This window comes from Gasterosteus aculeatus, chromosome 8 (assembly GCF_964276395.1).
Source record: "Gasterosteus aculeatus chromosome 8, fGasAcu3.hap1.1, whole genome shotgun sequence".
In the NCBI taxonomy this organism is placed as follows: Eukaryota; Metazoa; Chordata; class Actinopteri; order Perciformes; family Gasterosteidae; genus Gasterosteus; species Gasterosteus aculeatus.
Genome location: NC_135695.1, coordinates 19,476,445 through 19,493,414, shown reverse-complemented (window position 1 = coordinate 19,493,414; position 16,970 = coordinate 19,476,445). Strand labels below are relative to the sequence as shown.

Below are 16,970 nucleotides of genomic sequence, written 5' to 3'. Positions count from 1 at the left end.
CGATTCCACGTGCGCAACCCTCCTGATACTCGGCGTCTCCCCCCGCCGTCAGTGTTCCCCTCCGTAAACACATCTCGGGAAAAAAAAGGCTTCCATACAATAATAACCACAGCCCCCATTCTATTCATATTTATAGTCAACATCAAAGGGAAGGGGAAAGGCATTAGAGCCCATTTTGGCTCAAGGGGACAAGCCATTTCCACGGTTTCTCAGGAGGAGACTGAAACTGCCTTCATCCCGTAACCCATGGCAATCCTAAATAACCCAACTGCTGCGATCAACAGTCAGACAAAGACATTTCATCTGAGGCAGAGATGTTAATTTGATTCGCTCTGATTCTCTATCAGGGCTCCAGAACCAGAGACATGAGACGTGTTTTCTGGGGTATTTTTTACAGTTCTAAACTAGGAATTGATTGAAATCCATCGGCAGGATAATAAGATAATAAGAGACAGAAGGACAAACTCTGGAGTGCGAGAATCAAGTCCAACCTACAACATCGAACTTATTTCTTTGTTGTTTTCACGACCATCAGCCGGGCCGGATTAGTGCCTTGCTCACAGGGGGCGCTGTGGCAATAACAGACACACAAGCTGGTTAATGTGATAATGATGTGGATGGTCTTCACCTTCCATTAGCCTGTTAAGCCATCACGCGGACGCTGCTAGCAACAGGACCACGCGCCCTTAAATGACACACGCGGACATCCATTTTGTTGCCTGTGTTTGCGACTCACACGGCGACACTAAGGAAGCCCGTCCAGCTCTCCGTCAGAGGAAATCCATTAGTCAAAGCAAACACCGACACGGAGAATGTCAAACACACAGGTAGCACATCATTTGTTTCACGGCGGAGCGATGGCGCCGGATAGTCACCGGCGAACTGTGTCGGCCTGATGGAGACAAATGCACAATCAGAAGAGAGGGCGGGGGGGCGGCGGGGGGCTATTTAAATGTTTGTGTTTGTGTTTTCTTTAAGATCTCACGGTGACGATTGTTGCGTGCGTCATTCATTGAGACTGCAGCCCGATTCTTAAGTAACCATCTTTTTAAAAAAAAAGGATGAATTAACAACTATTTACCCTGCTTCTGTAAACACATTGTTTACATGAAAAGCATCACATTTATTAATGAGGTTGGATGTTTTTGAATGCTCAGTCGGCCTGAAGTCGTCTTGCATTAGGCAAAAAGCGAAGCTGCAGCACCGGGGCGTTGCTGTTGTTGTTGTTGTTGTCCCTAATGTGAGTTAATCAGGACGGTGACACATCAATCACGGGGACATCTTGGGTGTCATGTAGACGGTGTTCATAGAAACTCGGGCCGACCCCGTCCCCGCGGGCCCCTCTCTCGCCTTTTCATTTGGGGCGGAGGCAGAGCGATGGGCCATCTTCAAAGCCCTCTGTGTCTCCCCGTATCGACCACGCTGCTCTGCGGCCCCAGAGGCTTCCTATTAGAGAGGATTTGTCTTACAAGCTCTGTGTGCTGCCACTCTGGGGAAAAAAAAAAGAAAAATCACACACACACAGACACACAAAAAGAGAAAAAATGGAGGACCCTTTTCCGCCGATGTTTGGCTCCAGCTTTGAAGATGCTATCTGCTCTGACTAATTTCCATCCGACCTCGCCGATCCGTCGGCGTCCTCCACACCTCCGGAGCCGCATTTGACACGAGATGTTGCAGCAGCGTCTGAGCGACGGACCCAAGCCACGGGCCCATCAGCCGCGGGCCCGGCCCGCTCCGGTCACACGTAACCACGGGGCAATATGTCATCGCGCTCCTTTATTACCAGGGGGAATTGCCCTTTCTGCCCATTTGGTTTGTGGCAAAAACAAAAACCAGTACTGTAAGCCCGGATTTACAGCCCAGTGATCCTGAGGTCCGATAGTGAGGGGACATTCTTTCTTTTCAGATTTTGTCATTTGTTATTTTTCTTTTGGCTGCGCCCCACACTGATCCGTGGATAACCTGCCATCCCTTGTGCCTTTATTGCCGCGTGTCCCGTTTCCGTGCACCGTAGCCGGAGCACTATCAAGCATCTTTAATAAAAGGCAAAAGATAGCAGCGACGACAGCGAAATAAAGTGTGAAAATAAAAGAGGGAGGCCCGAAGAGAGAGAGAAAGGCTTTTATTTTCTCATCTCTGCAACGACCTGGAGCGTAGTCGGGCCGGGGGGGTGGGGGGGGGGGGCTACGGACGCTCACTATAATCAATCTGACATTATCAGATCCTGGTGGTCCGGCACACACAGCTTAAGTGCTTTTAGATGTGTCAGAGGACATGGCAGACCTCCGCCGCTGAGGATCAATTCATCCTGTGGAAAGTTAGTTAACGGTTCCCTCCGGAGCTTTGATGCTCGCGATCGTGCGTTTCTCTATTAACTGCGTTTTGTTTTTTTTCCTCCACCAAAACAGCGTTTTCTCACAAACAGATCAAATTTTCTACTCCATTAAACGCTTGCCTCTTAGATTTTTTTCTTCTTCTTCTCTCTTGTTGCCTCGCTAATAAGACGTCACAAACTAACCCCAGCACGCCGCGTACATGCGTGCTTGCACCTCGACAGAGACGCCGAGCGTTTGCTTCGGCTATTCTCAGACACCTTTGACTCAACCGGGGACACGAGGGAAGGAAACCGGGGAGAAAGAAGCAGTTGGAGGTGGAGGAGAAGGACGAAGCAGTGGGGTGGAAATCATGCTCTGCCCCCCTTCCCAAACCTGGGAGAGGAATTTATAAATGACACGGCGGTAAAAGCAGAGACGAGTGGGTGCAAGCTGAACCTTTCAAATTAATCTCAGATAAATTTGCAAGTCATCATGATATTTCAAAATGGTTTAGAGATGGCATAAAAGATCATAAAAGAGTTAAAAAGCAACCGGTGCCATGACAAATATGTAGAATAAGAAAGAAGTAAAGAGAAGGGGAGCCGGATTGGGGATTGGGGGGCGTTGAGGGGGGGGGGGGGGGTGGGGGCATATTTTGATGGACGAAAGGACGAAAGTCTCGTCGGACCCGGAGAGCCGCCAGACGAACTTTATGTGCTGCCCGCGGTGTCGCACAGATTGATGCGTTCATAAATAATGAATAGAGGGGAAAAAAACAGGTAAAATAAACTCGAATGAAATGCGCCGCCTCGTCCTCGGCGCCTAATGGATGCCTGTCGGTGCACATCTCCCCCTCCGCCCCCCCCCCCCGATGTGCTTTGTGTTCAGGCCGAGCTCCGTCACCTGCAACAGCTGCACGGCGGACACGTCGACGCAAGCAAGCTTCAAATAGAGGGCTTCAAATGCCTTTTTCCCCGAGAGGGAATTCAAGCTAAAACATTTATGAAACGAAGAATCGGATTCCTCATATTTTCTAATCTATTTTCTAACATTTCTGTGTTTTTCTGGCGACAGCAGGTGACGTTTTCTCGTGTGGTCGGTGGGTGGATGTCAATCTGCTGCGGACGGTGGCACGGCCCATCTGTGTCCGCGGGCAGAGAAAAGATGAAGTTGAAAACTGCACAGTTTTGCACATTTTATCGACTGCTGAGACTTCTGCTGGTTATCAGCCAGTGCAGGAGATTAACAACATAGAAAAAAGAAGAAAATCTGCTCATCTAAAAATTGGCTTTTGCCAAAAGAGGAGCAACGGCACCAGTGAGAAAAAACATCAGTGTCAACAAAACGGCTCCGACAGGCGACTTGTGGCGAACCCATCAGCTAAACACGTTAGCTAGGTTAGTACCGTTAGCCCCGTTAGCGTCCGCGTGAAGCAATAAATATGCTTTGAATTTCAAATTGAGTCCATTTCAATCGCAAATATATGCGTCTATTTGTGCCATGTTAAAACAGATATATGACCTATTACATCTTTGCTAAAGGTTTTTTACCATTATAGCGGCAAACTGGAGATATTTAAGTTCTACTAGTAAACGCCAGCTACCATAGATATCGGGTGAGTAAATCTCATTAAAATAAAGATGCACCCCTTCAGGTCAGAGTTCTATCAAGAGAATTGTGAAAGTCAATATCATATATTAATGTATTGACAAAAAAGAGCAAACAGTGGATGCCGGTTCCACATGAAATAAACATGGATCATCCAGGGATCACAGCTACTTAACTGCTCTGCCTCTTATTTATTTTGTTCATTTTGATTCTACTGCCGGCTTTATTCTTTTTCCTTTAACCGGCCCCTGTGTTCTGTGTTTAAATGTAAAAAGCCGACAGCCCACCGTCAGCCTCGTGATTGGCACCGAAGATGCCGTCGGACATCGTGGGATTCAACAACAGGACGACCACAGCTGTGCTGCCACCGCTGCGTCGCTCTGTAAAGGTTCAAACCGCCAGTCCACATCTGGCGGCCGCGGCTCTCCATCGGCGGCTCCCACCCTCCATCTCGCTCCATCTCACTCCCTCCGTGTCATTTATTAATCTTCACAACTCGGGTGCGTGAAACATCTTTCCTCTCGTACTCTGACCCGCCCCCCCCCCCTGCTCTCCCTCTCTCAGCCTCTAATCTACATATCCTCATCTTTTCCTCCCTCTTTTAAAAAAAATTCCATCTTGCCTCTTCCACCTCCGAAGCAGAGTTCACGCGGTCGACTCCTCTCCGAGGAGCTGCATCAAGAAGATCGTCCAAAAAACGAGCCACAGTGCCGAGAGCGAGAGACCACGCAGTCCTCTCTCTCTCTCTCTCTCTCTCTCTCTCTGGGCTCTGCAGACTCGCTTATGAAGACTGAATGCAAAGCTCTGCACGGCGCCGACACAACTCGGCAAACAACGCCGCCGCTCAGTGATGATGTGTGTGTGTGTGTGTGTGTGTGTCCCTTGAAGCCCGTCGGGGGAATCGGATACAGCCGTGCTGCGGCTGTGGAGCTGCGGTCGGAGCGATGGGTGGAGGGACTTTAGTGTTTCACCTAAATGTGAGCTTGCTGCCTGGAAGACATCCAGTATCCTGTTTTACTCTGAATTATTAAAAGCTGCCTCTTATTGCAGCTGGGACTGAAATAGTTTAGAGGGCCGACAGACTGTTGCCACAAAAACGGTGTCATTTTTGTGCCTCGCTGCTCGGCAGCCATCCGGCCCGTTGTCATTGTCTCCGTGAAACGCTTTGAAGCCGCCATGACGGACAAAACCGCGGCCACCTAAACGGAGCGTCAGGTGAAATCCAAATAAAGACAAAGCGCTTTCACAACCCCCCCCCCCCTGCCCCCCCGACACGAATGTTGAATGCGCCGAGGCGTTTGATCTCCCGGGCTGCTGGCTCAGCTCGGCGTTGGAGGGGTTGGAGGGGTCCCGGACGCCGCCGCCGCTGCCGCTATCTCCCCCACGCCGGCTCCCCCGCGCTGACAGCCCTCGTCTGCAATGCAAATACCCACTTCCACACGAGCGGGCCCATCACTGGCACTTGTATTCCATGTCATTACCCCCCAGGGACCCCCCCACCCTCCCACCCCCCCACACACACACACACACAGCTCCTCCCCCCCACCCTTTGCCTCACGCTGCTGGCCCTATCTGGGGGGGGGGCTGGGTGATGCATCGGTGGCCGTGAAGGAGGGCCGCCACGGGCTGTTGCCGCTCATGCCTCCTGTCAGTCACATTCCCCTGCCCCCCCCCCGCCCCCCCTGTGTACTGTATTTCATTAGTCGTGATTTTTGCTGACAAACGCTGGCTGTCGTGCTGTGCGGCCCACTTACCTTCTCCACGGACTCTCCGCCGAAGAGAGATCTGCTTCACAAATGAGCCGCCCCCCCCCCCCCCCCCCACACACACACACACACAAGTCTGCCGTCTCGAAAAAATCGACCACTGATACGCGACACACGGACGGGAGACGGCGAAGGTGTGACCCCGCGTCTCCCTCTTTCTCTTCCTCTTTTCTCAACCTCCTTTCAACCGTTCTCTCACTTCATCTCCATCTGATCTCACCCACACACACACACACACACACACACACATTTCTTCCTCTGCGCCTCCCGGAGGCACGAGGTCCGGCCAGGCAGATGTCAGGTCCGATTAGCCACGTCGGGTGATGCGTTTTAAGTGTGTCCTTCATTATTGAGTGAAGTGGCGTGTTCTCAGCTACACTCTCCTAAACTGCCACCGTGTCTATTTGGATATCCAGTTTTTTGTAAGCTAATCTGTTTCTCCTCTCCCTTTCAACAAGGACACACACACACACACACACACACGTCTATTCAGGGCCATAGTTTATCATCCGTGTGCGCATCCCTCTCCTCGCTAATACACTTTTTTCTTCGTGTCTGCGGGCAGTGACACACCTGAACAAGCCTGTACGGGGACCCACAGATGGATTGTCAGTCAGTATCTGGGCCTCGCCTCTTGCACGGGTCTGTGCCCCCCCCCCCCCCCCCCCCCTTTCGCCTGCCGGCCTGAAATAAAACTAGACTCATCTGGTTTGGCCCCACTGGTGCAGGTGATGCTTCACGGTGCCAAACGGCCATTAGATCCTCTGAACTGCACGGAATCAGAATGAGCAGGATGAGCCAGACCAGCACATGTTGGTCTGGTCTACAGGCACGTAACACACACACACACACACACACACACACACACACACAACCAAGCTTTATAACCCAGATCACTGGCGTATCACGTGATTGAATCACACAGACAGGCGGGCCGAGCAGTCTCCAGCCACAACCAGAAATAGGTTAAACACCCTAAAAATATCAAAAACATTAATAATTCAGCTTTTGTTGCTAACCTGTGCATCAGAAAAGAAAATAGCACACTTTTTCCATGTGAAGCGGCCCAATCGGCGGCGGCGTATTCTGGGTTTTTCAAAAAAAAACGAGAGGCGGTTAGCGAGACGTGGCTTGTGCAGCGGGAGGGGAAGCAGCATTGTGATGTCATGAGCACTAATGTCACAGACGGGGTCAGAATACGGTCATTTGTAACACAAAGAGAGAAAACTGGAGGAGACATTTGAGGGGGTGTGGGGGGGTTTGCTTCACATATGAATAGTATTTGGCTGGAATAAATGAATATCCCAAAATGTCAAGTGAGGATTGTATTTTGTTCCGCCGATACGTTCCGTTTACCGGCCGTCTTCACATTAAAACGATCACATGAAATGATTCCTGGAATGCAACAAATACACGATTGTCACGGTTTGGTTTTTGGGGACTAAAGGGAGACCCGCTACAGATGAGAATAGCACAACACACACAGTATGGAAATGGAGTTTTCGTGATGAAACACATTTTCAGTGGGTGTTGTTTATTCTCCAAAAGGCAGGTGCAGAGTGCAGATGCTGCTCTTTTTCCCTTTTTTTTTTTTTTTTTTTACAAATACCCTTGGAAGCCAATCCCCTGGGGAGGAGAAGGCTTCTCTAAATATGTGGCTAATCTACCACACAGAATGAGCCGAACAAAGGAGAGACGGCTGCGTGTGTGTGTGTGTTTGTGTGTGTGAGTGTGTGTTAAAGGGGTACCAGCGAGACAGGGAGACAGAAGGTGGAAAACAAGCAACACTGTGACGGCTCCAATCGTTACCATGTGTGTTTTAGTCTATTTCTAGCCCCCCCTGCTTCAGGGGTGTGTATATTCCATGAGTGTGTGTGTGTGTGTGTGTGTGTGTGTGCGTGTGTGAGCAATAGTGCATGTTCCAAGGGTGTGTGGGGATTCAGATCCCTGCGGAGCGCTCTGGTACAGCGGCTCTTTACTGTGCGTACATTAAACCAATTTGCCATTACAGCAAGCCTACACACACACACACACACACACACACACACACACACACACACACACACACACACACACACACACGCACGGCTATCGGCACTGTGTTCGTATTGTTGCGCGCCGCTGTAGCACTAGTGCAACCTACAAAAAGTCTACTCACACACATGCACGGCAACCCCAGACCTGCAGACGTGTTATGACACCACCTGCTCCTTCTGTTCATGAGTGTGATATGACTGTGATATGCCATTAGAGCTCGGGGTCCCTGCAAAGCCCTCTTCATTCTCATCACTATGCATCAACAAAAGGTTATGAAAAATAAGACACGGGAGGCAGACGGGGGCAGCCTCGGAGCTTAGCTGCAGCCGCCCTGCTTATTGGAGCGCTGAGATCAGCTGGTGGCGCGTTTCTTTATGAGAAGACGGATGGTGTTCAAATGCTTTAACAGACATCTGGGTCCCTGCTTATGCGTTTCTTAATTACACAGATATTGCAGTGAAAGCCGAATGCAATATGGAAGTTCACGGTGGGGCCTGGGCTAAACTAAAGAAGGGAACCAAACGTAGTGTAGCGCAGGCCGGCCAATGAAGATGCTGTTTCACTTTGGAATCCAATGTTAAAATTCACGTCACATATTCCCGTTTAATTCATAGCGCCAAAGAAAAAGTATTTTATAGAGGAAAAGACCTTGACTGTGTGCCCGTTTCGACTTCTACTCCACCACAATCTTTTTCTAAGGAAACACACTCGAGGGCGGGCAAGCATACACACACACACACGCACACGCACACACACACGCACACACACGCGCTCCTGTTGCCTAAAGGCTTCATTCTAACGAGTCCCCTCTCCCTGACTACAAGGCCTCCGATCCTGCCACCACCGATCGGCTTCATGCTGGCCGGTCCTCTCCACTCCATGTCCCCCCCGCTCCCCACCCCCCCCCACACACACACACACACCGCTGCCCACTCAACACAGGCGCACAGAGTACACACAGAATCATACAATGCACTCGTACTCCGCCAGCCTTCACGGTGTGTGGCATTGAATTATTCAGCCTTTGCGGCACACGAGTGAGCTCGGCTGCGTTTGATAAACAGGTGGATGGGATGCATGTGGAAAAAGCACAGGGGGGGGTGGAGGTAAGTTGTGTTTGTGTGTGTGTGTGTGTGTGTGTGTGTGCGCGGATCCCAGTGTCGAGGAACGGCTCCATCGCACGGCCGACCCGTTTCTCCGGAACCCAAACCCTGAACTGCTGCCCGCTAAGCTGGCAACTGACACACAACCACACACACACACACACACACACAATGATACCTGCAAACACATGTAAACTCATGCACGCGCACAAACGTACCTAGAGAGCGGGAGGGAGAGGGAGACGGAATGGGAGACCGAGGGAGACAGAGGCGATTGAGAGGGAGGGGATCTACTTAGAGTGTTGACATTGCAGGAGCCCACGTGTGTGTGCAAGTGTGAAGTGTGTGTGTGTGTGTGTGTGTGTGTGTGTGCATAATCTTCTCCCTGCTCTCATTGGGTTTTTAATGCGGGCGCTATTTCCATAAACCTGCCTCCTGAATCACAGCCAGCCTCTTACACTCCCCCCAGGTCGAGCTGTACCGAGACTCAGAGCCGGTGCACGCAGCAGAACCCATTTCCACCGTTGCTTCGCCGAGACAATCGCGGCTGCACACAATGCTAGCTCGAAAAAAGAGGAGGGAGGGGGGCTGGAGGAGGAGGGGGGGGGGGGGGGGGGGCGTGTTCTGTGCCACAGCAAATAGACTCGCTGCAGCGACTGAGATTGTTTCTCGGATCTGGTATATTTGAGGAGCGGCAGTGAGAGGACAGAGTCTGAGGACAGTAGAGGGGGGGGAGGGGGCTGAGGGAGGGGGGGCGGGTTGGGGGGGGGGGGCGTGTGTGACGGATGCAAGATTTTGTGGTGATGCTGAGCAGGGTGGAGTAAATGTTGCTGGAGGCTTGTGTAGCTGACACACGAGGCCCACACAGCAGCTTCTACACAGCCGCCACGATTGGTTGTAAAGTTAAAAGCTTTTCTGGATCTGGATTTATATGTTTGAGATTTTTTTTTTTGTCAAAGAAAGCAAAACAAAAAAAAAAGAAGAAGAAAAGACTGAATTCAGCTTCTTCAATCTCTGGGTCCTCTGCTCCTCGGGCAGTAAACTGAGTGTATTTGAGTTGAGGAAAGAAATAATTTAGGGCAATTCATTAATTTATCCAGAAATAGTTAGTGGTGCTGTTGTATTTCTATTAAGAACTAATTATTTAAGATAAAAAAAATCAGCACCCAAAGCGTCGGTTTAACTAGAAGACACGCTAACGTGCACTTCAGTACACAAAATATATAACAAGCAGTGCAACGCCACCAGCCGCGAAAACAACGGATGCGTTCCAGCCTCACCGACACGGGCGGTGCGAGGTCACGGCGAGATGCCATGTGCACGTGTTTTTCCTCCCACCTTTATGCACTGATCTCTGCGTCTACATTGGACTGGCTGCGATGCAAAGCCAGCTTACCACACAAACATACCCGGGTAATAGAGCCAAGCGGCACGCACACACACACACACACACACACGCACACACATGCACACGCGCACCTGGTAAACTGTCAGCGCTTCTCCCATTCGGTGGCCAAACTTATGTCGGGCCCTCGTGTCCCCGAGGTTCCCATCACACTTCACCACAGGAATCTATATTCCAGTCCAGTACACTTCCATTAGGCCATACTGTTCCTTTCAGCAGCTAATGTGGAACAGGGGGGGGACACGGATAATAACATCCAAGAAAACAAGCGCTTCCAACGGATAATAAGAGGACACGGTGCATTTGTGTGCGTGTGTGTGGCATAAATCTCTGTGAATATATGGCAATACCTAGAAATACATTCAAATCATTTTAAGTTAACTCTGAAACTAAAGTCCAGGAGTCCAGTTTCTTTTTTTTCTAATCGCCTTTCTGTTTAGTCTTTATTGTCCAGGGGGAATAAAGCCGTCCTGCAGAGGATTTAAGGGACTCACGGAACACAATCCCCGTACCAGAGGTGACACGGGGGAGCGAGGACACGCGAGTCCTAGCGGTTCGAAAACACGAGTCCTCTCCACGTTTGAACTGAAGGGGATTTAAAAAACGCACTCTCCCCTATCCACAGTTTTTAGAGGTGATAGTGTGTAGTAGTGAGGTTATTATTACTTCAAAGCATTTGAAATATCTTTTTCTCCTGCCCGGGGACCTCGCAGCACACGCAGGCCGTTAGGAGTTACACGAAAAGATTCCGACGGCATCTCATGAACTGTGTGCACGTGGGTGCTGGTGATCCTGGTGTGTGTGTGTGTGTGTGTGTCCGTGTGGGTCCTCCGTGTTCAGGCGAAGAGCCCCGAAGGAGTTTCCTACACGCACGATTCCTGTGGTTAATTATTTCATTAATGCAACACGTCTAAAGGACGCGATAACCAGGTAACCGCAGCGCTCCAACCTGAGCAGCAGTCTGGGGGGTTAATGACAAAACTCGTCTCCGGAGGGTTCCGGGTTTACATTAATTACGGCGTAGCCCCGGGCGAACTGCATATTAAGCGGGATTCTGCAAACAAACAAGTGGCATCTCTACTTACCATCCGGCGGGTCGCATCACTAAAAGTTGAGGAGCACAAACGCACAACTCAATGCGGCGCGACAATCGTTTGCTCTCCAGAGTTGGTGGCTCGTTAACAGGTGAGCAGGATCTACGGCGTGTTTAGGGGACGCTGTGGCTGCTCCACCGGGGGCCCCGTCCTGCGTGTCCTCGGGGGGGGGGGGGGGGGGCGCAGGTGCGTTTTTGTGTGTGCGTCAGTGAAGCTGAAGAAGAGAACCCGAGAGCAGCCTGACACCCATCAACGTCCGCCTGTTACATTTCTGTGACACAGGAAGAGCAGCGGCGCCGGGGCAAAGGGACAGAGGAAGGGGGGCCGGAGGGTGGACAGGCCGGTAAGGGGGCCGGGGCCGGGGGGGATAGTCAGCAGGAGGGACTGAAAGGTACAACGGGTTTCATTTTATTTTTGGCTTCTGCGTAGTTACAGATCGATTGACTCCACCTGGCGCCGCACACACACACACACGCACACACACACGCACACACACACACACAGCCACGCACGCACGCAGTTGCGGTGCCCACATAGCCCCGCCTCCTCTCACTCGGTCCCATCGCCGTGCTCTCGCCGCTGCGAGTGAATATAATAATTAGCGGGTCTTCGTAGCCTTCGGTGTCACACATTAATTACCTGCTTTGTTCATAATGAACTGGAAATATTTTTGCGCCTCTATCTCGGCGGGTCGGGCCCTCGTAGTGGGAGGATCCCGTCGTGGGACCTCAGATCGTCATGGAGAGGCCCGCGGTTTCACGTCCCAGTTGCCGCGCGTTGTGGGCGGGACTTTTGTTGCCGTGTCGTCACCATTAACGACGGTAAAGAACGAGTTAGAATGGCACTGAAGTGCTGAAATGTCACCGTCGTCATGGTAGCGTAACTTTCACCCTCCTGTGTTAGCGTTTTTAGCTAGCTGTTGTTAGCTAGCTGTTGTTAGCTAGCTTTCAGCCGCCGGCTCAGCGGGCTCCATGTTGAGAGCTGTGTGGAGGCAATCTTCAGCTCTATACATCGATTGGAAAGTTTGTCTTTCATCTTAATTATCGTATTCATTTGTTAATTCATATATAGATGAAAAACCTGCGTTTCCTTAAACAACAGCCGCGTCTTTTGCGTGTGGAGCGTCACATGAAACGAAAGGCGTCTCTGCCCTCACGCCCCTCATTTCTACATTGCGCCACACCAAGCATCTAATCCCAGGGGCAGATCAACCCTTTAACGCTCTCCCGGCCAATACGGCGGGTGGGGGGCATTGTTAATGGCGGCGGGACGTGACGGAGGATCTCACTAGGAAGCTCGATTATGGGCCAAAACAGGGAAGATTCCTCCTTTTTGCTGAACGCCGCTGTAAACTCTCACGAACACATGCTCTGGCATTATGTGAAACAAGAACCCCCCTTCTCTGTCTTTTGTGTTATTATTCAAACGCAGTGGAAGAAGAAGGAAAATAAAGCCCTCCAGTCTCGCACTCGGCTAATTTGCAGGATAAACGAAACAACTTGTTTTTCATGAAAGCCACCAAAGAAAATGTTGAAAGTTGTGGTAGTTTTACATGTTTAACAGAAACAAGTGCCTTGGAGAGGAGGGGAGGGGGGGGGGCTTTGCTGATGTTTCTCCTTTGATCTGACCCCGTTAAGCCACGCCGCCTCTGCAGGGAGCCGGCCTGCATTCGCCACGATACCGTGTAGACGTCGGCTCGGGCTTCAAGTCGACTCGAGTCAGACTTGAGAAAGTCAAACAGCTTCCGTTACGCGGCATCGACACATTTTTTTTCCGAGAAGTTTTTGCCGAAAGTGATGCAAGACGGCCCTTTAAAGAAACGCACTGGGAAATGTTCCATTCTTTCCGGTCGGCAACCGCTCACGGCGGGCAGTTACAGCACCAGTCATCGTTTTGTCGGATTGAAAACCCAACATTTGCTCCTGGTGGTCTTCACCACTGTTTCAGAAGAAGGAGGTAAATGGTTGATGGCCAATTCATGCAATTTTCTATTTAGCAATGGAAACATTTCATATTTTCTACACTATTTCTATTAATCTAAGCTCTGCTTTCTGCTTTCTGTTCACAGCCCTTCTCCAGAAACACAAAAGTAAGCCGTTCTTTGCTTTCGCTTCATAAGTGTCGGTCTAAGTGGGTCTGGTCGATGCTGGCGAAATCGCCTGGAGAAGGGACACGTGGAAAAGTTGAAACGGGGGCCTTGAAAAGGCTGAGCTATCGATTGAATGCTTTCCAAACATGTTTTTCATCTCTGGGACCGTGCAAGGAGCACGCCGGCTGGTGTGCAGCCGGGTGCAGATGGCATGGCTGACCACCATAGAGAGAAATGGGCGAGGGCGAGAGAGGAGGAGGAGGAGGAGGAGGAGGAGGAGAGAGACACAGAGACACAGAGACTTACCCCTGGCAGTGTTTTCTGTTCATGGAGGGCGTTCTGCGCTTTGATGGCCGACTCTCGGGCGCAGTAGGTGAGGAATGCGCAACCTGCAAAAGAGCCACGCCGCAAAAATAAACATTAATTAGAATCACACAATTTATAATCTAGACATGAAACAAACAAAAACAAAATTAGAACCAAATGTTGTTGTTTTTTTGTTTTTTTTAAAGGAAAGAAACAAATAGCACGGTTTGTGTTTACTGAACTGAACCTCCACACAGAGACCTGGTGGTGTGTGGATGTGACGACGTCCGCCGTCTGTGCCGCTTCACAAGCATCATGCAGCACGCGTTCTTCGATGCAACGGCAAAATATGAAAATATGAGACCGGCCGGCCCCCTGATCGTGGCCAATCAGGTGGAAACGGTCTTCAGCTGGTATTCGTGCATCTCTAAATGTGATGATTTATTATGTGCAGGAATTGAACGTGCAGGGTATCGTGAGTCAGTGAAAAAACAAACAAAAAAAACCCATTATAATCCGAATAAACAGGGGCAGTTATTACCAACGGGGCTTTGGCAAAGGGGAGAGGAGACCAATCCCTTCTGCAGTGTCCTGTCAAAGGCTCCTAGTAGCCTTGCCAACACCCCCCCTACAGTTGTGACAGCGGCGGAGACAAAAGAAACTGCGCGAGAGTATTCGGGGAGGGGGGGTAAAAGAATAACAGAGAAGAAGGGATGAGATCAGCAGAGGGTTGCAGAAAGAAGGGAGGACAGGAGGGGTTGGGGGGGTGAAGGGGTGGGGGGGGGGGGGGGTGTTAAAACTCTCCAGGGTGAGTGCTGCTATGTGCTAGATGCACACACACACACACACACACACACACACACCACATCTGTCAAAATCACTGAATACATAAAGAGAAGAAAAGAGCAGAAAAGAGAGGAGAGATGAGGGAAGGGAGGACGAGAGGTGGAGAGAAACCAGATGGAGTATTGAGGCAATCACCCCCCCCCCCCCCCCCCCCCCACACACACACACACCCACCCCCTGACTCTCTGAATAAATAGATTTGCTTGTGTTCTATTAATGAGGTTCATATGGGTTACCATGCATCATATTTCTGCCACTCTGAAGATGGTTTATAAGCGGCCGCTGCATTTTGGATCTCATTCCAACAGCCAGACGTATTCAGCTGGTGGTGATGTATTAAGTATTAAGAGTCTGTGCGGCGGCATTATCCCAATTTGTTTTCCTCGTGGTACACGAGATCACTTTCACCACGCCAAACATTCGCCGTCTGTTGTTTTTGTGGCGGGTTCGTTCGTTTGACCACATTTCGGTGACCCTTCCACTCTGGCCGTGTCTCCACCTCCTCAGGACTGCGTCAAAGAACGAGATCGCATGCCACGTCAGTCACCGATCCATTTATTGACCTGGATTCGGTTTTGCGTCGACGCTTTTTAAACCCAGTGCGTCATCAGACGCGTTTGTGTGCCCGCGAACCTTCCCTTCAATCTGTGCATTATTCTCTGAATCCCGTACGATTCCTTCCGTTCCTCCATTTTTGTCCGGTGGCCGTCGGTCTGCACCCGTGCCGTTCCTTTCAGCGCGAGGAAGACCGATGCAGTCTGTCCGGGGTCGTGACCTCTGGGGTGGCTGACTGTAGCGCTGGAGTCTCGGGTGCCGCCCTCGCCGTGGCCTCCCTCGTCCCAGCAACCCTAACCTAACGATTTCCGATGGCCATTCAAATCCCTCACGCCGCTGTCTCGTTCCCCCTCTCCCTCTCTCATGTGCAGCAGCTTTTGTTTTGCTGAATTGTCACTGTAGTTTTGTGTTTTTTTTGTTTGTTTGTTTGTTCCTTAAAACGGCTGAGGGTAATAGGAAGGAATGGCTCCGTTTTAGCGGTTGTTTTCTTTAATTTTCCCTCTCTGTGGGCTTGTTGTTGTTGTTGGTTTACTTGACAAATGCTGACCCCCATCTCTGAATAAGCAACACGTATTTTGCATTACAATCCCAAAACACAATTTGTTAATGTGTAATGCATACAGCATCGAGAATAAATTAATAACAAACACCACACTGGCAAACAAAAGGGAAACATGAACTCCATTTAGATGTGATTCTGTGCTCTTTAATGTATGGCTTAATAAGAAATTGCAGGCCACGGGAAAAAAAAAAAAAAAAGCTTTAACAACTCCATAATTGGAATCCAAACACGTACAAATTGCCAGTGCTGCATTGCATACCAAGCGCTAAAGTGTGAGGAGGGAGGGAGGGAGGAGGGCGTTTGGGGGGGGGCAGAGGGGGGAGGATGATGAAATTGTTTGAAACACAACAAAAAGCCAGTGTAATGGGAGCCTGCTGACACAGCAGTGGGGTAAGCCTTCCCATTGTGAGGCGATGATCCTCTGCATCATCTGATAGAAACCTAAAACAGCCTTATCGCACACATTGATCTCAGCTCCAAAGAGGAGAAATCCCTTCCCTCTCTCCTCTTCCTCCGTTCCCGGCTCCTTTCCTCTTCGTCAATGCCAACTCCTCTCCTCTCGTCTCCCGATTTCTCGGTGATATATTTTTAGGCGTGTGCGCTGGGAGAAAAAAAAAAAAAAAAGGCCCAGAGTCTCTCCATCTCCGCTGTGTTGAATTGGCATGTAATTAACGAGACTTACATAGGGGAGGGAGAGAGAGAGGGAGGGAAACGGAGTGAGAGAGTTGTGGAGGATACTGTATAGCTTAGGTGACAGCAGCCATTTACAGTCAGGCTCTCCATTACCAGAACCCTGCATGTGTGTGTGTGTGTGTGTGTGTGTGTGTGTGTGTGTGCACGGCAGGACACCGTTTATTCTACTAATTGTTTGGTCACGTTTGGAGGCCCTATTGATAGAAGCCACGGATACTCACTCACAGACACACACATCGGATCCTCTTACCGTGTGCAAGCACCCGTTTCAGGCACACTTATTTAATTAACAAAGCGGCCATGTCCTAATTATACATTACATACTAAGAGCATATATTCAATCTATCTGGTACTATGTGGATCGGCGACTCGTATCGGCAGCCCAAAACACAATAGGGGAATCTCTTAAATGTAGATTCGCATTTCATATAAAAACCAACATTTTATATTAAATCTGGTGAAATTCTTTATTGTCTGAGGTGTCTCTCAAGTGAGATTCCTCACCATCCAAAGTTAGTCTTTTGGTCGATTATGAATGGAAACTTTTCATCATGCACAAGCTTCACTGTGCTTCCCAACAAATATTAC

General features: G+C 50.1%; 1 protein-coding gene across 23 annotated transcripts in view; it reads right to left on the bottom strand.

Moving 5' to 3' along the window:
• Positions 1-16,970, bottom strand: part of celf5a (cugbp, Elav-like family member 5a) — a 157,173-nt gene that overhangs the window by 129,762 nt on the left and 10,441 nt on the right. For all 23 annotated transcript variants that reach the window (XM_078108627.1, XM_078108628.1, XM_078108608.1 and 20 more), the window contains exon 2: positions 13,727-13,809. In XM_078108627.1, the coding sequence (XP_077964753.1) occupies positions 13,727-13,809 (83 nt within the window). The remainder of the gene's footprint in view (positions 1-13,726; positions 13,810-16,970) is intronic.